Here is a 25,088-nt window from a genome sequence, read left to right on the forward strand (position 1 = left end):
GAGAGCGTTGGGCCAGTAACCGAAAGGTTGCTAGATCGAATCCCTGAGCTGACAAGGTAAAAATCTGTCGTTTTGCCCCTGAACAAGGCAGTTAACCCACTGTTCCTAGGCCGTCATTGTAAATAAGAATTTGTTCTTAACTGACTTGCCTAGTTAAATAAAGGAAAAATAAAATGTCATAGTTGTGATGTCTTCACTATTATTCTACAATGTAGAGAATAGTAAACATTAAGAAAAACCCTGGAATGAGTAGATGTATCCAAACTTTTGACTGGTACTGTAAGTAAAGTATTGGTGAATAAAAAATGCACCGAAAAATGATGCATTGCAATTCTAATTCTTTATACTTTGATTAATCACAATAAAAAAGGTTCTGAGCAGTAATTACCTTTTACCGAACCTCATCCTCCTGATATATTTGTTTTCCTTTATTCAGAAAAGTTAGAATGTAGATTATGGGGTACAGTTGAAGAGGGTAGAAAGTTGGAAAGTGTTGCTCATGGAAATGTGCGCATGTTCGACTCTAGCACTACCGCTGCGCTCCCGCACTGATGTATTCTACTTCCTCGGGGTCATAGAGGAACGAAGGGGGATCTCACCCTCCACCCAAGCATCTGGACTTGATAGCATATTTTCCCAAAGTTGAATTTCCTCATTGACAGATTCCATCCAGTCCACGTTTTTGCCATAGCTTTGTCCTGGAATCAAACAGAAAAGTAAGGTATTTCAGAAAAGTAAGCCATTGCAAAATATTGAGTGAACAACCTCTATACCGAAATCAAAGACGAACTATGGTAGTATCTCATACGTTATTTTTTCAGTTGTTAACTATGTTTTTAGTGCTTCAGCCTTGGAAATGGATTACTTTTCGTAACGAATTTTGAAACGTACTATCACAGACATTTGTCAAGCATGAGTAAAGCACAAGTAACATCATGACAAAATGGTGTTTAACAATCACCTGTGCCCAGACTGAGGCGCACCCCTCCCAGGAACTGATTGGAGAGTTTGTTGTGGTCCCACACAGTCAGCTCGCAGCAAGCCTCTCTGACCTCTCCGGCACGGAAACCGTCGTACACCATGGCGTGGTTATACACAGGCTTTTGGCTCTTCTTCACCACCCGCGTCTTCTGACGACTCTTCTTGCTTGTGTCAGGCAACATGTAACTGACATAGAAAATGCAATCATTTTGTTTTTTATAGCACATTAAAATGACACTAATGACTTTAGCATATGGTGTCTCTGCTTGCAAATATCTGTGCATCTGGATAGATGATAAGCTATCATAAAAAAAATTACATATTGATGAGTTCATTAAGAAGCTGAGAAAAAAATGCCTCTCGCTTTCTAACTCTGTAGAGACCGAAGGACTTTCCCAGAGTTAGCCATCCCTGAGACCGGGTATGGTAACTCATACGTCTAAAGGTTAACAATGATGTTGGGTACAGTGGTTGTTTTTGAAAAAGAGCTTTATAAATAAAATGTAAGCAATGTATGGAGCTACGTGACATCAAAGAGGGTCAGATCTTTTGGTAGAGAATGCAGTGATGTGTACTAAACGTGTCACCCGTAACAAAACGTAGTACACTATGGTGAACCGCATCTAATGGCTTTAGTGAAGTGGCAGCTGCATTCATATGGATGATATCTCCATAGTCTAGGACCGGTAGGAACGTCGATTGAATGATCTGCTTTCTACTATTAGGTAAATGAGCTTTGTTCTTTTACACCTTACACTTGGAATAATCTCAAACCTTTATCTCTAGTGTAGGGGGCAGCATTCGGAATCTTGGATGAAAAGCTTGCCCAAATTAAACTGTCTGCTACTCAGGCCCAGAAGATAGGATATGCATATAATTGGTAGATTTGGATAGAACACTCTAAAGCACAGGTGTCAAACTCATTCCACGGGGGGCCGAGTGTCTGCGGGTTTTCGCTCCTCCCTTGTACTTGATTGATGAATTAACATCACTAATTAGTTAGGAACTCCCCACACCTGGTTGTCTAGGGCTTTATTGAAAGGAAAAACCAAAAACCTGCAGACACTAGGCCCTCCGTGGAATGAGTTTGACACCCCTGCTCTAAAGTTTCCAAAACTGTTAAAATAGCGTCTGTGAGTATAACAGAACTGATTTGGCAGGTGAAAACCTGAGAAAAATCCATTCAGGAAGTAGGATTTATTTTTGTTTTGTAGTTTTCTATTCAATGCCATTACAGTATCCATTGACTTAGGACTCAAATTGCAGTTCCTATTTCTTCCACTAGATGTCAACAGTCTTTAGAAATTGTTTCAGGCTTGTATTCTGAAAAATTAGGGAGTAAGAGCAGTCTGAATGAGTGGACCCTGCAATGTCACAGAGCTTTTTCATGCGATGGACCGAGAGAGTGCCTTTCTTGTTTACCTTTTATATTGATGACGTTATTGTCCGGTTGAAATATTATCGATTATTTAGGCTAAAAACAACCTGAGGATTGAATATAAACATCGTTTGACATGTTTCTATGAACTTTACGGATACAATTTGGATTTTTTGTCTGCCTGTTGTGACTGCGTTTGAGCCTGTGGATTACTGAAGAAAACGCGCAAACAAAAAGGAGGTTTTTGGATATAAAGAAAGACTTTATCGAACAAAATGAACGTCTTCTGAGTGCAACCATATGAAGATCATCAAAGGTAAGTGATTAATTTTATCTCTATTTCTGACTTGTGTAACTCTGCTACTTGGCTGGTTACTGTTTGTAATGATTTGTCTGCTGGGCGATGTTCTCAAATAATCGTAAGGTATGCTTTCGCCGTAAAGCCTTTTTGAAATCTGACACAGTGGTTGGATTCACAAGAAGTTAATCTTTAAACCTATGTAAAATACTTATATTTTCCAAATTTTTATCATGAGTATTTCTGTATTTGAATTTGGCATTCTGCAATTTCACTGGATGTTGGCCAGGTGGGACGCTAGCGTCCCACATACCCTAGTGAGGTTTTAACAAGGAAAAGCCCATTGAGACCCAGTGTCTTTTTCAAGGGAGACCTGGCCAACAAGGCAGCAACAATCAATACATTACAGAATTAAAACATACAACATGAAAATAAATCCCCCAAAAAGCATTTACACTCCTCTGTAACCCCCATAAATATTGTTTATTCATTTATTGGCACTAACATATCTAGATGAAGCATGGATTGTAGACTATTTTCATGCCTCTGGTGCACAAGACGAGAAGGCAGTCTTGCCTAATACTGTCAATGTCCCGGGGACATTAAGTAGCAACCACCTAGCAGACAGGGTATGGTAACTGCTGGTGGTGAAGGAGCCCAGACTACAGAGGTAAAGAGGGAGTTTACACAAAGGGGCTTTGTAGAGGAACACATGTAGCTTTCTGCGCATATAAAGCGAGTTCCAACCTACCATTTGCTACAAGGTGCAATGGTGGGTGAGTGACTTGGCATTTGTAAAATGGATTTGAAAGGAGCATGCATAATGAACATGAGTCCAGTCTCTGTAAAACAGAGGGCTGCATGCATATACAACAAGTCACCATATTCAATTACAGAGAGAAAAGTGTCCTGAACAAGCTTCTTTCTAGCCATAAGCGGGAAGCATTTTCAATGTAAGCTTCCTCACAAGATTATCCATATGAACTTTAAAGGACAACATGTCATCCAACCATATACTGTACCTACGTAGGTATTTGTAGGATGACACTTTTTCAATGGATAAGCCACAAGGTGTGAAAATGTTAACCTTCTCTGGCTGAGTGCGAGCTCTGGTAAAGGTCATGAATTTTGTTTTTTTTACATTCAAGACCAGTTTGAGACCGTAAAAGGGAGGCCTGCAGTGACTGAAAATCAGTCTGGAGCTCTTCAACAGCCGGAACCAGAGAAGGCGCACATGAATATATACAGTATATCACAAAAGTGAGTACACCCCTCACATTTTTGTAAATATTTGGGTATATCTTTTCATGTGACAACACTGAAGAAATGACACTTTGCTACAATGTAAAGTAGTGAGTGTACAGCTTGTATAACAGTGTAAATTTGCTGTCCCCTCAAAATAACTCAACACACAGCCATTAATGTCTAAACCGCTGGCAACAAAAGTGAGTACACCCCTAAGTGAAAATGTCCAAATTGGGCCCAAAGTGTCAAGATTTTGTGTGGCCACCATCATTTTCCAGCACTGCCTTATCCCTCTTGGGCATGGAGTTCACCAGAGCTTCACAGGTTGCCACTGGAGTCCTCTTCCACTCCTCCATGACGACATCACAGAGCTGGTGGATGTTAGAGAGCTTGCACTCCTCCACCTTCCGTTTGAGGATGCCCCACAGATGCTCAATAAGGTTTAGGTCTGGAGACATGCTTGGCCAGTCCATCACCTTTACCCTCAGCTTCTTTAGCAAGGCAGTGGTTGTCTTGGAGGTGTGTTTGGGGTCGTTATCATGTTGGAATACTGCCCTGCGGCCCAGTCTCCGAAGGGAGGGGATCATACTCTGCTTCAGTATGTCACAGTACATGTTGGCATTCATGGTTCCCTCAATGAACTGTAGCTCCCCAGTGCCGGCAGCACTCATGCAGCCCCAGACCATGACACTCCCACCACCATGCTTGTCTTTGTACTCCTCACCTGGTTGCCGCCACACACGCTTGACACCATCTGAACCAAATACGTTTATCTTGGTCTCATCAGACCACAGGACATGGTTCCAGTAATCCATGTCCTTAGTCTGCTTGTCTTCAGCAAACTGTTTGCGGGCTTTCTTGTGCATCATCTTTAGAAGAGGCTTCCTTCTGGGACGACAGCCATGCAGACCAATTTGATGCAGTGTACGGCGTATGGTCTGAGCACTGACAGGCTGACCCCCCACCCCTTCAACCTCTGCAGCAATGCTGGCAGCACTCATACATCTATTTCCCAAAGACAACCTCTGGATATGACGCCGAACACGTGCACTCTACTTCTTTGGTCGACCATGGCGAGGCCTGTTCTGAGTGGAACCTGTCCAGTTAAACCTCTGTATGGTCTTGGCCACCGTGCTGCAGCTCAGTTTCAGGGTCTTGGCAATCTTCTTATAGCCCAGGCCATCTTTATGTAGAGCAACAATTATTTTTTTCAGATCCTCAGAGTTCTTTGCCATGAGGTGCCATGTTGAACTTCCAGTGACCAGTCAGTATGAGAGAGTGTGAGAGCGATGACACCAAATTTAACACACCTGCTCCCCATTCACACCTGAGACCTTGTAACATTAACGAGTCACATGACACCGGGGAGGGAAAATGGCTAATTGGGCCCAATTTGGACATTTTCACTTAGGGGTGTACTCACTTTTGTTGCCAGCGGTTTAGACATTAATGGCTGTGTGTTGAGTTATTTTGAGGGGACAGCAAATGTACACTGTTATACAAGCTGTACACTCACTACTTTACATTGTAGCAAAGTGTCATTTCTTCAGTGTTGTCACATGACAAGATATACTCAAATATTTACAAAAATGTGAGGGGTGTACTCACTTTTGTGATATACTGTAACTGTATCATCTGCATATACATGTGACTTTGCTGGTTGCATCCCATTTCCAAAATCATTAATACAAATTGAGAACAACACAGGAGCTAAAATGGAACCCTGGGGCACACCTCTATTAATCTCAAGAAAGCTAGACTTGTGATTGTCAGTAAGACGTTTTTAAACTGTGAATTCATTAGGGATTCAAAGACTTTGGCCAGAATAGGGAGTTTGGACGATAGTTATTAGCATTTGAGGGATCTCCACCTGTAACAGTGACGCTGTGAGTCGAGAAGCAGGTGAAACGTTTAATAAAACAACAAACATGAAAACAGAGTAACAGTGGTGATATAGCATGAATACAGGAACAATACTGACGGAGGAAGGAACCCAAGGGAGTGACAGATAAAGGGAAGGTAATCAGGGAGCTACGTAAGTCCATGTGAGTATCCTAATCATCTGCAGGTGTGCGTAATGATGAATCCCAGGAACGGTGGTTAGTACTCCGGCGATGTCGAACGCCAGAGGGGAGGAGCAGGAGTAGATGTGACAGTACCCCCCTCTGACATGCGGCTCCCGTCGCCAAACGAGGCCGACTAGAGGGACGACCCCGAGGACGAGGAGCGGGTCGGTCGTCAAAGGTGAAAATCACAGATGTTGGGATCCAGAATGTCCTCCACCGGAACCCAACACCGCTCCTCTGGGCCATATCCCCCCCCCCCAGTTCACCAGGTACTGGAGCCGACCCCCACGATGCCGGGAATCCAGGTGGGATCTGACCGCATACACCGGACATTTTCTCAATGTCCAGGTGGGATCGGGGGTGTTGAGGGGGACAGCATCAGCTAGGGGGCCAGGAACCACTGGCCTGAGAAAGGAGACATGAAAAGAGGGTGAGATACGATAGTGACTTGGAAGCTTTAACCTATACGCCACCTCGATGACCCTCCGGAGAACCTTGAACGGCCCCACAAACCAGGGCCTCAGTTTCTTGCAGGGCAGGAGGTGTGGGAGGTTCCTGGTAGAAAGCCAGAATCGATCCCCAGGGTGGAACACAGGGGTCTCACTGCAGTGGCGGTCTGCCTGTTCCTTTTGACGATGGAACAGGCAGGCCACTCATCAACCGCAGGGGCTTTCGGTCTGGCCCGGAGTCCACGGAGCCAGGCACGGCTGAAAACCCAAAACACACTGGAATGGGGTCAACCCAGTGGAGGAGTGAGTTCCATGGAAGGAATCGTGCCCACTCACCCTGCCGGTCCTGACAGTGACTCCTCAGGTACCTCCCTAGCTCCTGGTTCATCCTCTCCACCTGCTCATTAGACTGACGCCGGTAACCAGAAATGAGGCTTCTCCAAAAAGGCCCTCCATACTAGTGATGTGAATTGGGGGCCACGGTCGGAGAATATGTCCTCCGGAAGGGCATAGTTCCGGAAGACCGTCTGGAAGAGTACCTCAGCAACCTGGAGAGCAGTGGGGAGACCAGGAAAAGGGATTAAATGACAGGACTTAGAAAATCTATCCACTACCACCAAAATGGTGGTGAAACCGTCAGAGGGGAGCGCCCAGGTCAGCAGCCAATCCGTTATCCCTTTGGGAACGTAAATGCATTCAGGAGGGCAGTTATTGGGTGCGGGCTCCTTCTCCAGAGCCTGGCGGATGTCCGCATCTACGTCCCAGACCACAGAAGCTACGACTCGGGAGGATGGGATTATAGGTGCACTCTGGACAGGACCCTCTCCCAAATCGTAGAGACGGGACAGGGCATCGGTCTTGGTGTTCTTTGAACCTAGGCGATAGGTTAGCGTGAAGTCAAACCTTGTGAAGAACAGGACCCACCTCGCTTGGTGCGGATTCAGCCTCCTCGCTGTCCATATGTACTCCAGGTTCTGATGGTCAGTGAGAATGACGAATGGTTCCTTGGCGCCCTCCAGGCAGTGTTTCCACTCCTCTAATGCCAACTTCACCGCCAGGAGCTCCCAATCCCCGACGTCGTAATTCCTCTCTGCAGGGGACAGTTTCTTAGAGTAAAAAGCACAGGGGTACAATTTATGTGGAATACCCTGTTGTTGAGACAGAACTGCCCCCACGCCTACCTCTGAAGCGTCCACCTCCACCACAAAGGATATCGAGGGATCTGGATATTTTAGCAATGGGGTGGAGGTGAAACGTCCCTTAAGGATACCAAAGGCCTCCTCAGCTGCTGGGCTCCACACCATCCTACGGGGCCCTCCCTTAAGGAGAGAGATGAGAGGAGCGGCGACAGAGCTGTAGTTCCTGATGAAGCAACGGTAGAAGTTGGCAAACCCCCAAACCCCATTGTACCCCTTTTATGGTGGTTGGGACTGGCCATGACCTGACTGCATCTACGTTCTTGTTTTCCATCCTCACTCCCTGTGGGCTGATTTGGTAACCTAAGAAGTATACCGACCTTTGGTGAAATTGGCACTTCTCAGCCTTGACGAACAGATGGTTAGCCAGTAGGCGTTCCAAGACTGCTCGAACGTGAGTGATGTGATCCTCCAGGGTAGCCGAGTAGATCAGGATGTCATCGATATACATGACTACCTGGCGTCCGAGCATGTCCCTGAACACTTCATTAACGAAAGCCTGGAACACTGACGGAGCATTGGTGTCACCAAGTACTCGTAGTGACCAGACATTGTGCTAAATGCCGTCTTCCACTCATCCCCCTCCCGGATGCGAATGAGATTGTAAGCACTCCGCAGGTCCAGTGTGGTAAAAAAAACAGGCCCCGCGAAGTTGTTCAATGGCTGTCGGCACCAATGGGAGAGGGTACCGATACTTTGTGGTGATTTCGTTGAGTACTCTGTAGTCAATGCAGGAACGTAACCCTCCATCTTTCTTGGCCATGACGGAAAAAAACAGCCGATGCAGGGGAAGTGGAAGTGCGGATGAAACCATGTTAACTCGCCTCTTGGATGTAATCCTCCATGGCCTGGATCTCAGCCACCCACAGAGGGTAAATGCGCTGCACCTGCAAGCGGGTTGATGGCACAGTCCCAGGGGCGATGAGCAGGAAGACAAGGTGGGGCGAGTCTTGGAGAATACCTCTCACAGGTCCTGATATACCTCCGGGATATGGGCTGAAGAGCAACCATAGGACTCTCATCATGGAACCACACGGGACAGGGAAGCAGGTCCTCCGGCACTCAGGTGACCAGTGTGTAATTCTCATCCTCGACCATGAGATGGTAGGGTTATGGCGTTGAAGCCAAGGGAGCCTGAGGATGATCTTGTGGACTGGTGCACTGGTAATGAAGAAGGGGATGTTTTCCTGATGACTGGACTCCACGGTGAGGGAGAGTGGTTGAGTGATGTGGGTGATGGTTTCGGATCCTAAAGGCTATCAAGGCCTTGAACCGGAAAAGGAGAGGAGAGTGGGTATGATATGATGTTAAGGGAGGAGGCAAAGGTCTGGTCAATAAAGTTCCCCATGGCACCGGAATCAACTAAAGCTGTAGACACAGTACATGAGCGACAGTCATCTAGCGTGATGGACACCAAAAAGAGCCTAGCAGACAGTGATGAAGACTGCATACTCACTTCTGCCCCAGGGGGTGGAGATCACGTGACTGCCCTCTGCTCTTGTGGATCCTGGGTTCGGACATGCCAGACACCTCTGGAGCTTGTGCCCTTCTTGTCCACAGTACAAACAGAGACCCAGTTGTATCCGTCTGCCGTGGGGAGGCGTGTGACCCCTACCTCCATGGGTTCAGGCTCTGATCCCGAGTGTTCACTGAGGGAGGGAGAGAAACGATGAGAGTACCGGCGCTCCCGAAGTATGTTATCCAGACGGATGGCCATCGCAAGGTGAGATTGTCTCGACAGGCCAGTTCTGTCTGGACCTCCTCGCTCAGACCTCTTCTGAATGGCGTGCGAAGCGCCGGCTCATTCCATCCACTGGATGCTGCTACTGTCCGAAAGGTGAGCGCGTACTCAGCAGCCGTCTGGTTCCCCTGCTGTAATTGCAGTAGCCGCTCACCTCCCTCTCTGCCCTCTGGGGGATGATTAAAAATAAATGTAAAACAGAGCCATGAACCCCTCATAAGAATCAAGCTCCTCCTTTCCCCCGAGACGGCCGTAGCCCATTCCAACGCCCGCCCAGTCAGTAGAGAAATCACCGTGGCAACCTTGGACCGCTTGGTGGTGGGGGCTCCCATCTGATGCGTAAAATAGAGGGAGCACTGAAGTAGGAAGCCACGGCATTTGGATGGTTTGCCATCATATTTATCCAGGATTGGATAAATGGGCATCGCTGACCTGAGCAGGTTGCTGAATGTGCTGACTCACTGGGTCGACTGGTTGTAGAGTTACCTGCGCTGGATGAAGGGAACGCCTCCTGGGTGTGTTCGAGACGTTGCACACTGCGAAGAACCTCCTCCATAGCCGATCCCAGTTGTGCCAGCTGTTCATGGTGTTGACGTAGAAGATAACGCTGTTCATTGATCGTCAGAGATATTAGAATTTCCTGCTGTTTCCATAGTTTGAGTCGGTATTCTGTAACAATGCCGCTGTGAGTCGAGAAGCAGGTGAATATTTTAATAAAACAACAAACATGAAAACGAAACAGCGTAACAGTGGCGATATAACATGAACACAGGAACAACACCGACTGAGGAAGGAACCCAAGGGAGTGACAGATAAAGGGAAGGTATTCAGAGTCCAGGTAAGTATCCTAAAGATCTACAGGTGCGCGTAATGATGGATGCCAGGTGTGCGTAATGATGAATCCCAGGACCGGTGGTTAGTACTCTGGCGACGTCGAACGCAGGAGGGGAGGAGGAGTAGACATGACACCAAACCTTTAGCAGTGGGAGGACATCAGCTGATTTCCAAATGCTGGGTATGGAATTGGTGAAGAGAAAACGTGAGCCACAGGTTCAGTAATAATACCAGCTGCTACCTTTGAGGTAAGGATCCAGGTTATCTGGACCTACAGACTTTTTAGCGTCTACTGCTTTTAGTGCTTTATCGACCTCAGCATAAGAAAGAGGCTCAAAGTTAAAATTATTCAGATGAGGGCCTATATCATAGTTTACTGTAACAGAGCTTACATTAGAGGCCTGGGCCCCACTATTATCAAAATCTGAACCAGCAAAATATGAAGTGCATGTTCAAACTTCTTCAATATTGGCTTTATCCTTCATTTAATTAGAATCAATAATTAAATGGTCAGGAAGGCCAGAGGATACATTAGAACCCGGCACTGATTTGATTAGCTTCCAGAACTTGGTAGGGTTGTTTAGATTCTCTGTGACTGCATTTAGAAAGAAATCTGATTTGCAATCCTGTGCATTTGTTTCTTAGCACTCTGAAAGAGGCCCAGTCAACAGGAGCGTTTGTATGTCTAGCTTTAGCCCAAGAGACATCTCTTTTCTAATCAATTTATCTGAAAACCAGGGATTGTCCCTTCCACTGATTCTAATTTTCTTCACAGGTGCATGCTTATCACAAATGGACACAAATTTCATACAAAAATAGTCCCAGGCAGTGTCAAGATCGGGAATCAGACTTACTCTGTCATGACTTCCGCCGAAGTCGGTTCCTCTCCTTGTTCTAGCCATCATCGATCCACTTTTCATTTTCCATTTGTTTTGTCTTGTCTTCTCACACACCTGGTCTCAATTTCCCTCATTACATGTTGTGTATTTAATCCTCTGTTCCCCCCATGTCTTTGTGCGGAATTGTTTATTGTAAGTGCACGTTTTCTCTGGTGCGCGACGGGTTTTGTACCCATTTGTTTGTGGTTCTGGTTACCGGTGGTTTTATGAATAAAACTGCTCCGTTGATTACCCAGTTTTGCTCTCCTGCGCCTGACTTCCCTGCCACCAGTTACGCACTCCCTTATATACTCTGTAAATATGGTGCAGATCATGTAAGAACGCTTGCTCATCAAACTTTCTAAAATGTCTTTAAAAAATATCATTATTTGACACAGATTTCTTTAGCAGAGTTTCTGATAAAAACATTGTCTGCATTTGTCGTATTGACCCATATTCTAATCATGTCTATTTTTGGAAATAGACTTCTGAGATTAACATACAAGAGGCCAAAACCTGCTCTGTTTTCGAAAATCATAGGGAGTCGGTAGAGATTGCAGGGTATCTACAGGCCCAGGGCTTGGTCGCACATTACCAGAGACCAACAATAAAAGCATAACAATATATCTCAGTTGCCCAATGTGTGAGGGCTTGGCGGAGCACCATTGTCAATAAAACGAGTGGAGTCATTCAAAAGTTAGATATTTTGGAAGTATGCCATCAAGTGTAGGCCCAATTGCGTTTGAGAGTGGTACAAATGCAGTTGCAGAGAGAGACCAAGCTCCTGGTGGTATTGACATGATGGTCTCGTCAGAGTGTTTGCAAATTGTAGGGCATAAAGTGAAGATAATTCACTCACCAATTGGTCATTTAGCCTATTTAATCCAGGATGGCATTGAGTAAATTCAGATGACTGATTGAGACCCTTTTTCCTGAAGAATATGTTTGTTTTCTATGATTGTTTTCTATCTCTGGTTTACTTTTCACATCGGTATTGATGTGTATATTTTTGAAATTACAGGGCTCGTCTACAAAAGCGCGCTTGGTCTCAGCATGACTCCCTGTCAAAATAAAGGTTAAATAAATACATTTAAAGTATTAATTGAGACAAAATATGTCACACAAACACAGACACACACACAGTGAAAATGACGTCGTCAGAGACGGCTGCCTCGCTTCTTGCTCGGAGGAAACTGCAGTATTCTGTTTTTTATTAATGTATTATTTCAAAGAATTGTTAGCCCAGAATTTTCTTACATTATTATGTACAGTTGAAGTCGGAAGTTTACATACACCTTATCCAAATACATTTAAACTCCGTTTCACAATTCCTGACATTTAATCCTAGTACAAATTCCCTGTCTTAGGTCAGTTAAGATCACCAATTTATTTTAAGAATGTGAAATGTCAGAATAATAGTAGAGAGAAGGATTTCTTTCAGCTTTTATTTCTTTCATCACATTCCCAGTATGTCAGAAGTTTACATACACTCAATTGGTATTTGGTAGAATTGCCTTTAAATTGTTTAACTTGGGTCAAACGTTTCGGGTAGCCTTCCACAAGCTTCCCACAATAAGTTGGGTGAATTTTGGCCCATTCCTCCTGGCAGAGCTGGTGTAACTGAGTCAGGTTTGTAGGTCTCCTTGCTCGCACACGCTTTTTCAGTTCTGCCCACAAATTTTCGAAAGGATTGAGGTCAGGGCTTTGTGATGGCCACTCCAATACCTTGACTTTGTTGTCCTGAAGCCATTTTGCCACAACTTTGGAAGTATGCATGGGGTCATTGTCCACTTGGTAGACCCATTTGCGACCAAGCTTTAACTTCCTGACTGATGTCTTGAGATGTTGTTCAATATATCCACATATTTTTCCTTCTCATGATGCCATCTATTTTGTGAAGTGCACCAGTCCCTCCTGCAGCAAAGCACCCCAACAACATGATGCTGCCACCCCCGTGCTTCACGGATAGGATGGTGTTCTTTCGGCTTGCAAGCCACCCCCTTTTCCCTCCAAACATAACGATGGTCATTATGGCCAAACAGTTATTTTTTTTGTTTTATCAGACCAGAGGACATTTCTCCAAAATGTATGATCTTCGTCGGCATGTGCAGTTGCAAACCGTAGTCTGGCTTTTTTTATGGCGGTTTTGGAGCAGTGGCTTCTTCCTTGCTTGAGCGGCCTTTCAGGTTATGTCGATATAGGACTCATTTTACTGTGGATATAGATACTTTTGTACCCGTTTCCTCTAGCATCTTCACAAGGTCCTGTGCTGTTGTTCTGGGATTGATTTGCACTTTTCGCACCAAAGTACGTTCATCTCTAGGAGACAATGACATCTCTTCCTGAGCGGTATGACGACTGTGTGGTCCCATGGTGTTTATACTTGCGTACTATTGTACAGATGAGTGTGGTACCTTCAGGCGTTTGGAAATTGCTCCCAAGGATGAACCAGACTTGTGGAGATCAAAAAAAAAAAATCTGAGGTTTTGGCTGATTTCTTTTGATTTTCCCATGATGTCAAGCAAAGAGGCACTGCGTTTGAAGGTAGGCCTTGAAATACATCCACAGGTACACCTCCAATTGACTCAAATGATGTCAATTAGCCTATCAGAAGCTTCTAAAGCCATGACATAATTTTCTGCAATTTTCCAAGCTGTTTAAAGTCACAGTCATCTTAGTGTATGTAAACTTCTGACCCACTGGAATTGTGATACAGTGAATTATATGTGAAATAATCTGTCTGTAAACAATTGTTGGAAAAATTACTTGTGTCATGCACAAAGTAGATGTCCTAACCGACTTGCCAAAACTATAGTTTGTTAACAAAAAATTTGTGGAGTGATTGAAAAACGAGTTTTAATGACTCCAACCTAAGTGTATGTAAACTTCCGACTTCAACTGTATATACATAGACTTTAAATCACTGGCCACTTTAATAAATGGAACACCAGTCACTTTAATAATGTCCACATATCTTTCATTACCCATCTCATATGAAATTGTGGTATCCTATACTATTCTACTGTATCTTATTCAATGCCGCTCTGACATCGCTTGTCCATATATTTTTATGTTCTTAATTCTATTCCTTTACTAGATTTGTGTGTATTGGGTATATGTTGTGTAATTGTTAGATATTACTTGTCAGATATTACTGCACTGTCAGAGCTAGAAACACAAGCATTTTGCTACACCCGCTAAACTCGTGTATGTGACCATTACATGCCTCAGACGCCATTCTATTAAACCTGTCTTCTACTCACCACTTCACAAAGGAGTCGACACCCTGAGGCTTTAGCTTACGCAGCTCTCTGGCCTCCTTCAGCCACACGTGGACCTCCCCTGAGTTAATCTTGTCATCACCTGCAAGAAGAGGAGGCACAATATCCAATATTGATGATCAGAGAGCTAATTCAGTGTCCCACATGTCTTTCAATATGTACTACACGACTATTGACTAATCTATTCTTTTTCAGGGGTTGGAACCAAAATTATTTTCCCAATCGGTTTGGTTTCGTTCCACTGTTCTGACTGGTTTGAACCCGAAAATAGTACCGGTTTATATTGTTAGTTTCTGTTCCTTTTTCAACCTGTGAAATCAACCTTTGATGATGTGTAGCCTATGGTGCAAGATGTCACTAAAATGTTGCGGGTGGGGACACAGCAAGAGGGTTGAGGAGGAGGCTTGAAGTGCTGGGCATCACATTATGCCATGCCTTATATGAATTAGGTCCACAGAATTATACCTAGGAGGAGCAGCTTCTATGAAGGAACTTTGAATGTCCTTTAAGCTAGCTAGCTAACAAGCTTGTGTGTGCAGAGTGGCACCATAATTGTAGATTGTGAGATAGGTGTGATATTGTATTTTTGTAGATTGTGAAATCGCTAGGGGAGGAAGCGGTTTAGTAGGAAAAAGTTATAATTGTTTTATGACACTAATTGATTGAGGTCAGCAAAATGTGCACTACATGTGTTGTTGACGTGCCTAAAATAAAGGTTAAATATACAGTCCCAGTCAAACGTTTAGACACACCTACTCATTAAAGAGGTTTTTCTTTATTTGTACTATTTTCTACATTGTAGAATAATAGTGAAGACATCAAAACTATGAAATGATACATATGGAATCATTGAAGTAAACAAAAGTGTTAAACAAATCAAAATATATTTGAGATTTGAGATTCGTCAAATAGCTACACTTTGCTTGATGACAGCTTTCCACACTCTTGACATTCTCTCAACCAGCTTCATGAGGTAGTCATCTGGAATGCATTTCAATTAACAGGTCTGCCTTGTTAAAAGTTAATTTAGGGAATTTCTTTCCAATCATTTGTGTTGTGACAAGGTAGGGGTGGTATACAGAAGATGGCCCTATTTTGTAAAAGACCAAGTCCATATTATGGCAAGAACAGCTCAAATAAGTAAATAGAAACAACAGTCCATCATTACTTTTAGACATGCAGGTCAGTCAATCCATAACATTTCCAGAACTTTTAAAGTTTCCTTAAGTGCAGTCGCAAAAACCATCAAGCGCTATGATGAAACTGGCTCTCACGAGGACCGCCACAGGAAAGGAAGACCCAGAGTTACCTCTGCTGCTGAGGATAAGTTCGTTAGAGTTACCGGCCTCAGAAATTGCAGCCCAAATAAATGCTTCACAGAGTTTAAGTAACAGACACATCTCAACATCAACTGTTCAGAGGAGACTGCGTGAATCAGGCCTTCATGGCCGAACTGCTGCAAAGAAACCACTACTAAAGGACACCAATAATAAGAAGAGATTGCTTGGGCCAAGAAACATGAGTAATGGACATTAGACCGGTTTGACCAAGGAGAGTGATGGAGTGCTGCATCAGATGACCTCGCCTCCACAATCACCCGCCCTCAACCCAATTGAGATGGTTTGGGATGAGTTGGACCGCAAAGTGAAGGAAAAGTAGACAACAAATGCTCAGCATATGTGGGAACTCCTTCAAGACTGTTGGAAAAGCAATCCAGGTGAAGTCGGTTGAGAGAAGGCCAAGAGTGTGCAAAGCTGTCATCAAGGGAAAGGCTGGCTACTTTGAACAATCTAAAATATCAAATATATGTTGATTTGTTTAACATTTTCAGTGAATAATTGATCACGTGTGTTATTTAATAGTTTGGATGTCTTCACTATTATTCTACAATGTAGAAAATACTAAAAATAAAGAAAAACCCTTGAATGAGTAGGCGTGTCCAAACTTTTGACTGGTACTGTATACATATATTTTTTAAATGTTTTGGCTCAGTAAAGTGATTTAAACATGATTTATTTGTCACTATTTTTCTAGCATAACATAATGCTATCCCATGCACAAAAGAGACAGGCATATCATATCAGTACCTGTTGAGCCAGGGGGAATATATTTCAGTGCTACTGTCAACAGTCCATGATATTCAGGAGAGTCCTGAACGCCAGGATTCTGCAAATAAAAACAAGTGGATGATAACTTAACACACAGGCATTTATAACTGAGTGTTGCTCTTGCTGCTTTTTGTTTCCAAAACATTTACAAACATACATTATATCCAATAGTTGTTCTTAATGTCTTGTGATGTTTTTTTTTATCTTATTGTGGGTTTGTCAGGTCGACAAACTAATCTATCCTCGGGGATCAATAAAGTATGAACTCATCTCTTACTGCACATACCATTTCATCTCTATATCAGGGCCAGTGTTGGTCAGGGAGGGAGAGGTGGTGTCCAGCTGGGTTTTAACACATGTTCTACAATAATATTTGTGTTGTGGTTTATTTCCAAGAAACTCCTCCTTACCAGAGATCTGCTCAGGTCAGTGGTGGGTCAAATAAGCAGGCTTTTCAGGCAATTCAGAAAGTGAATTGAGATTGAACTGAAAAGAATCCTCTTTGAAAGTAATTTTGTCATTAATTACATTTCAAGTCCACCTGAAAAGACTACATTAAAATGGGATTGACCTCAACGCCTGGGAGGCAATGTACTAAGCTGCCTTGTGATGTTTCTTTCTGTATAAATTCCACAACTTCTATACAGTAAATGCTATTTACCTTGGGCTGTAGGTTGTACCAGGTAAGGGTCTCATGCCCCCAGTCCCAGGTCTTAAGGTCAATGTCTACCTGCCCCAGAAAGACATTTCTCCCTCTGGAGTCATTGTGCCACACAGAAAGGTTCAGTGTCCTGCCTTTCAGATCATCCATCATCATCTTGTACTGGAGAGGGGAATACAAAAAAAACTGTATTACACACAAAAAAATGAAATAAAAGATGAAGTGTTAAGAGGATAAGCTGCGTTCATAACATCTTGTAAATTCGTAAATACGAGGATATAATCCACTTGAAAGCCCGTCCAACTCGTAATTACTAGTGGGAAACTCGTCATCCCTGAGATCTGACTTCTAGCACACGATGAACTCAACTACTAAGGAAATAACCTCGGTAACAGAATTTGACAGTTAAATGCAACAACAAAACATTATTTATCAAAATGCAATCTATTGCATGGTTTTTGAACACTATAATAGTTTATGGTTAACGCAGCTTGTTAGCCATTAGCCTATCAGCGTTCTCAATTAGTTCAAAGCATGTAAACGCACAAAACCTGTTGCTTCCAGGTTACACGTAGTATTTTCAAAGTGTCCCACTTGTTATCACTGCAGCATTAGAATAGAATAAAAATGATCTGTTACTAGCTAGGTTTCCATGCAATTGGCTTCAGATTTTCATGCTAATATTCTAAAATCCGCATAAAATCTGTATTTCCCCACCAGAGACGTTTCCATCAAATTGGCATGTTGCAGATAAAAAGCTGTACGTGATATAGTGCACATACAAATACTTTTTGCAGTAAAATGTACCAAATGATTTTTTTTTAAAGCTGTACTAATGGTTTTCTCACAAAATAATTGTGTTATATGGCGAGGGTACCCACTCTGGTATTGGCATGTGCGCTCTAGCCAACAGCTCGCAAATAGAATGCGGGTCAGCCAGCCTACATGATGAGATTATTACGGACAAAAGAGCAAGATTATTTTTATTTGTCAAACGGCTGCCAAGCATCGACGATAATGTCACCAGAATAAGACCCACTATATGAATTGGAAAGGAGCATCAATTGAGCTCGTCACCTTGAACTTTCACCATCCTATGAAGTTCATCATAACTTACAGTGCTTTCGGAAAGTATTCAGACCCCTTGACTTTTTCCACATTTTGGTATGTTACAGCCTTATTCAAAAATTGATTACATAAATAAAAATCCTCAGCAAGCTACACACAATACCCCATAATGACAAAGTGAAAACAGGTTTTTATATTTGCAAATGTATTAAATATAAAAGACAGATACCTTATTTACATAGTCTCATAACAAAGGGTCTGAGTACTCGAAATTGACCTCAGGTGCATCATGTTTCCAATGATTATCCTTCAGATGTTTCTACAACTTGATTGGAGTCCAATTGTGGTAAATTCAATTGATTGGACATGATTTTGAAAGGCACACACCTGTCTATAGAAGGTCCCACAGTTGACTGTGCATGTCAGAGCCAAAACCAGGCCATGAGGTTAAAGGAATTGTCCGTAGAGCTCAGAGACAGGATTATGTCGGCACAGATCTGGGGAAGGGTACCAAAACATTTCTGCAGCATTGAAGGTCACCAAAATCATTCTTAAATGGAAGAAGTTTGGAACCACCAAGACTTTTACTAGAGCTGGCCGCCCGGCCAAATTGAGCGATCGGGGGAAAAGGGCCTTAGTCAGGGAGGTGATGGTCACTCTGACAGAGCTCTAGAGTTCCTCTGTAGATATGGGAGAACCTTCCAGAAGGACAACCATCTCTGCAGCACTCCACCAATCAGGCCTTTATGGTAGAGTGGCCAGACAGAAGTCACTCCTCAGTAAAAGGCACATGACAGCCCGCTTGGAGTTTGCCAAAAGGCACCTAAAGATGATCAGACCATGAGAAACAACATTCTCATGGTCTGATGAAACCAAGATTGAACTCTTTGGCCTGAATGCCAAGCGTCACGTCTGGAGGAAACCTGGCACAATCCCTACGTTGAAGAATGGTGGTGGCAGTATCATGCTGTGGGGATGTTTTTCAGGGGCAGGGACTGGGAGACTAGTCAGGATCGAGGCAAAGATGAACGGAGCAAAGTACATAGAGATATTTGATGAAATCCTGCTCCGGACCTCAGACTGGGGTGAAAGGTTCACTTTCCAACAGGACAACGACCCTAAGCAAACAGCCAAGACAGCGCAGGCGTAGCATTGGGACAAGTCTCACAAGGTCCTCTATTCTGCCAATTAATCCACACATAAAACGGTCAACCGAATCGTTTCTAGTCATCTCTCCCCCTTCCAGGCTTTTTCTTCTCTTGACTTTATATTGCGATTGGCAACTTTCATAAATAAGGTGCATTATCGCCACTGACCTCGTTCGTCTTTCAGTCACCCACGTGGGTATAACCAATGAGGAGATGGCACGTGGGTGTCTGCTTCTATAAACCAATGAGGAGATGGGAGAGGCAGGACTTGCAGCGCGGTCTGCGTCACAAATAGAATTGACTTCTATTTTAGCCCTTGGCAACTCAGACGCTCGTTGGCGCGCGCCAGCAGTGTGGGTGCAACAATGGAATAATATAGATTTCTAAATTTATTTTGCAATTCTGCAATTTTGCAGGTGCAGTCAGCCTGTAACAGCTTACAGACGGTAGGCAATTAAGGTCACAGTTATGAACACTTAGGACACTAAAGAGGCCTTTCTATTGACTCTGAAAAACACCAAAAGAAAGATGCCCAGGATCCCTGCTCATCTGCGTGAACGTGCCTTAGGCATGCTGCAAGGAGGCATGAGGACTGCAGATGTGGCCAGGGCAACAAATTGCAATGTCCGTACTGTGAGACACCTAAGACAGCCCTACAGGGAGACAGGACAGACAGCTGATTGTCCTCGCAGTGGCAGACCATGTGTAACAGCACCTGTACAGGATTGGTACATCCATACATCACACCTGCGGGACAGGTACAGGATGGCACAACAACTGCCTGCGAGTTACACCAGGAATGAACAATCCCTTCATCAGTGCTCAGACTGTCCGCAGTAGGCTCAGAGAAGCTGGACTGTCTGTTGTAAGGCAGGTCCTCACCAGACAGCACCGGCAACAACGTCGCCTATGGGCACAAACCCACCGTCGCAGGACCAGACAGGACTGGCAAAAAGTGCTCTTAGCTGAAAAGTCGGGGTTTTGTCTCACCAGGGGTGATGGTCGGATTTGCATTTATCGTTGGAGGAATGATCGTTACACCGAGGCCTGTACTCTGGAGCGGGATCGATTTGGAGGTGGAGGGTCCGTCATGGTCTGGGGCGGAGTGTCACAGCATCATCGGACTGAGCTTGTTGTCATTGCCTGCAATCTCAACGCTGTGCGTTACAGGGAAGACATCCTCCTCCCTCATGTGGTACCCTTCCTGCAGCCATACTGCTCGTTCTGTGCGTGATTTCCTGCAAGACAGGAATGTCAGTGTTCCGCCATGGCCAGCAAAGAGCCCGGATCTCAATCCCATTGAGCACATCTGGGATTGGAGGGTGAGGGCTAGGGCCATTCCCCCCAGAAATGTCTGGGGACTTGCAGGTGCCTTGGTGGAAGAGTGGGGTAACATCTCACAGCAAGAACTGGCAAATTTGGTGCAGTCCATGAGGAGGAGATGCACTGCAGTACTTAATGCAGCCACACCAGATACTGACTGTTACTTTTGATTTTGATCCCCCCTTTGTTCAGGGACACATTATTCCATTTATGTTAGTCACATGTTGGTGGAACTTGTTCAGTTTATGTCTCAGTAGTTGAATCTTGTTTTGGTCATACAAATATTTACACATGTTAAGTTTGCTGAAAATAAACGCAGTTGACAGTGAAAGGACATTTATTTTTTTGCTGAGTTTAGATGGCAACAGCAATGATAGGAATATGCTGGTCACACTATATTAAAGTAATCTACTGCCATCTAGTGGTTTTGATTAGCTATTGACGTTCTGGTTATCTCACAGACCTGGCTGAATAATTTGATTATGGATAAGGACATTGCCATTGCGGACAACAACATTTTCAGATGTGATAGACAAAAAAGACGCAAAGAATTTACTGCTGATACCGGACCAGGCCCAACCCCCCCGTCATTCGCATGAAGAAGAGACCCGAAACAGGGGACACAGATCCAGGTGTCTTGTGAGAATTCGTCAGCGAGTGGAAAACCCGCCTCCACCATCCGTCCTATTGGCCAGCGTGCAATCATTTGAGAATAATCTGGATGCGCTCGAGACTATCCTATTAACGGGACATTAGAAACTGTAATATTTTATGTTTCACCGAGTTGTGGCTGAATGACGACATAGATAATATACTGTTGGCTGGTTTTTCCGTGCATCGGCAAGACAGAACAGCCACCTCCAGTAAGACAAGGGGTAGTGGTCTGTGTCTATTTGTCAATAACAGCTGGTGTGTGAAATCTGATATTAAAAAAGTATTGAGGTTTTGCTTGCCTGAGGTAAAGTATCTCATGAGAGTTTATCTATATTTTTCATAGAGATAGCTGACAAAGACCTTCAACGTGTAAATACATATATTACTTGTTACCCAAAAGTGCGGCAGTTCGGGGCAAGGTATTAGGGTTATTGTGAGTGTAGCTCCCAAATGTATGCAAGTGTTGCTTCTCTTTCTCTCTCTCTTTAACTCTCCATCTTGTGTAACAAGTGTCCTATTGTGTTAGTTTGCTAGGGACCTGTTGTCATCGTATTAAGTTTATAATCAATAACCTATACAGTGTGTGTGTGTGTCCTATGTTATCATTTAGTTGGTTAGTTAACCTTTCTAGGACACAAGTTCCGCTAGCGGAACCCCTGACAACATTCCGCTGAAAAGGCAGCGCGGGAAATTACTTTTATTTATTTTTAAATATGTAACTTTCACACATTAACAAGTCCAATACAGCAAATGAAAGATAAACATCTTGTTAATCTACCCATCATGTCCGATTTAAAAAATGTTTTACAGCGAAAACACAACATATGATTATGTTAGATCACCACCAAGTCCAAAAAACACACAGCCATTTTCCCAGCCAAAGATAGGAGTCACAAAAAACAGAAATAGAGATGAAATTAATCACTAACCTTTGATGATCTTCATCAGATGACACTCATAGGACATTATGTTACACAATACATGTATGTTTTGTTCGATAATGTGCATATTTATATTAAAAAATCTCAGTTTACATTGGCGCCATGTTCAGAAATGCCTCCAAAATATCCGGAGAAATTGCAGAGCCACATCAAATAACAGAAATACTCATCATAAACTTTGATGAAAGATACATTTTTACATAGAATTAAAGATACACTTGTTCTTAACTTCTTTATGATAGGGGGCAGCATTTTCACTTTTGGATGAATTGCGTGCCCATAGTGAACTGCCTCCTACTTTGTCCCAGATGCTAATATATGCATATTATTATTACTATTGGATATAAAACACTCTGAAGTTTCTAAAACTGTTTGAATGATGTCTGTGAGTATAACAGAACTCATATGGCAGGCAAAAACCTGAGAAAAAATCCAAACAGGAAGTGAGAATTCTGAGACTGGTCAATGTTCAACTCATCGCCGATTCAATTCCCTGTAAGATATGGATCTGTTTGCACTTCCTACGCCTTCCACTAGATGTCAACAGTCTGTAGAACGTGGAATGAAGCTTATGCTGTGTTGTGGGGCCGGATGGGAGGGGAATGAGTCAGTGGTCTGGCAGAATGCCAGTTCCTGGTCAAGCGCTTTCCTCATGATATCGCCTTGCGTTCCATAACTTCTACAGACATGAAGGAATGCTCCGGTTGGAACGTTATTGGATATATATGATAACAACATCCTGAAGATTGATTCTCTACTTAGTTTGACCAGTTTATTCGACCTGTGTTATATAACTTTTTGAAGTTTTCGTCCGAGTTCGCCTCCATCTGCGTGAGCGTTTGGACATTTGCACTAAACATGCTAGCAAAAGTAGCTACTTGGACATTATCGAACAAAACAACGATTTATTGTGGAACTAGGATTCCTGGGAGTGCATTCTGATGAAGATGATCAAAGGTAAGGGAATATTTATGATGTAATTTCGTATTTCTGTTGACTCCAACATGGCGGAGAAATGTTGTTATTTTCGAGCGCCGTCTCAGATTATTGCATGGTGTGCTTTTTACGTAAAGTTTTTTAAAAAATCTGACACAGCGGTTGCATTAAGAACAAGTGTATCTTTAATTCTATGTAAAAAATGTATCTTTCATCAAAGTTTATGATGACTATTTCTGTTATTTGACGTGGCTCTCTGCAATTTCTCAGGATATTTTGGAGGCATTTCTGAACATGGTGCCAATGTAAACCGAGATTTGTGGATATAAATATGCACATTATCGAACAAAACATAAATGTATTGTGTAACATGATGTCCTATGAGTGTCATCTGATGAAGATCATCAAAGGTTAGTGATTCATTTTATCTCTATTTCTGCTTTTTATGACTACTATCTTTTGCTGGGAAAATGGCTGTGTTTTTCTGTGGCTATGTACTGAGCTAACATAATCGTTTGGTGTGCTTTCGCCGTAAATCCTTTTTGAAATCAGACATGTTGGCTGGATTCACAACATGTGTAGCTTTAATTTGGTGTCTTTCATGTGTGATTTCATGAAAGATTGATTTTTATAGTAATATATTTGAATTTGGCGTGCTACATTTTTTCTGGCTTTTGGCCAAGTGGGACGCTACCGTCCCACATATCCCAGAGAAGTTAATAGAATTGGTTCAGAGGTTGCTTGGATATTTCAACCTGCGTGTCCTGATCACTTCTGGTGTGGGTGAACAAAAACTATGGGGAATATTCTCATGTCACTGTACACACGCATAACATCTGGTTCTGCACCAAATGTGCATGTGTATTCCAGTCAGCCAAGCCCACACCATTGTGCCAACCGCACACGTTGGGTGGGGAAACTCAGATTTGGTTGTAAATAAAGTAATTGTATTTGAGTGAAAAATAAACAAAGACCAGGCTAAGAGATGCGTAACTTTCCCAAGTACATTTTCATGCTAAATGAATTCATAAAATATACGGAAAGCACTCACAACATGGTAAAACCTACTTTCAGTGTCTCTCCACCAAAAACTGGGTTGATTGTGCGTTTCTTGATGGAGGTCTTCTTCTTGCTATGGCGGGATTTGTCAGGGTGGAGGTAGGTTTTCACATATCTGCACAGCAGACAGGAGTTATACTGTTAAAGGAGTAGTTCACTATTTTACAACTTGATGTAAGATAGTTCCTCACCCTGAAAGTAGTCTATGGGCTAAAATAAACGTACGTTTTCTTTAAAACAGCCACTACAAATTTCAGCCACCAAAGCGAACAATCAATGGATGTGATGGGGACATGTGAGCATGTAAAAAAAACAATGTCAAAATCACCTGAAATAAAATCAACTCCATAATTGGTTTGATGTTACTTAAAGGTGATTTGTCTCCCATAACTTCCATTGATTGTTAGGTTGTGGTGGCTAAAGTTAGCTGAAGTTTGTAGTGGCTTACAGTTGGATTACAGTTTATCCTGGCCCATAGACGACTTTCAGGGTGAGGAACCATCTAACATCAAGTTGTACAATAGTGAACTACTTATAGTATTGATGCCATGGGAGACGAGTCATCTTGTATTCTACACAGCAATGACCATAGTTTAAAGGTTCCTTCCCATTCTAACCCCTTAAAAATATTTAACATAAACTGATCTAATACTCTACTAAATACTTATTATTTGGCTCATATTTATTTTTTAAAACCTGTTGTAGGTTCTGGAGACACCAATTAAAGCTGCAATATGTAACTTTTTGGGCGACTCAACCAAATTCACATAGAAATGTAAGTTAGAGATCTGTCATTCTCATTGAAAACAAGTCTAAGAAGCGGTACATCTGTTCTATGTGCAC

At 43.1% G+C, this 25,088-nt stretch overlaps 1 protein-coding gene across 1 annotated transcript in view; it reads right to left on the reverse strand.

The window, feature by feature from the left end:
• Nucleotides 1–236: 236 nt before the first annotated feature.
• Nucleotides 237–25,088, reverse strand: part of si:ch211-266g18.6 (synaptotagmin-like protein 2) — a 42,848-nt gene continuing 17,996 nt past the window's right edge. The window contains exons 10-15 of the mRNA XM_038967397.1: nt 24,255–24,360; nt 17,117–17,278; nt 16,435–16,513; nt 14,330–14,429; nt 962–1,167; nt 237–698 (exon numbers count right to left, since the gene is read on the reverse strand). Of these exons, the coding sequence (XP_038823325.1) occupies nt 559–698; nt 962–1,167; nt 14,330–14,429; nt 16,435–16,513; nt 17,117–17,278; nt 24,255–24,360 (793 nt within the window). The 3' untranslated portion in view covers nt 237–558. The remainder of the gene's footprint in view (nt 699–961; nt 1,168–14,329; nt 14,430–16,434; nt 16,514–17,116; nt 17,279–24,254; nt 24,361–25,088) is intronic.

Source organism: Salvelinus namaycush, chromosome 28 (assembly GCF_016432855.1).
Source record: "Salvelinus namaycush isolate Seneca chromosome 28, SaNama_1.0, whole genome shotgun sequence".
Classification (NCBI taxonomy): Eukaryota; Metazoa; Chordata; class Actinopteri; order Salmoniformes; family Salmonidae; genus Salvelinus; species Salvelinus namaycush.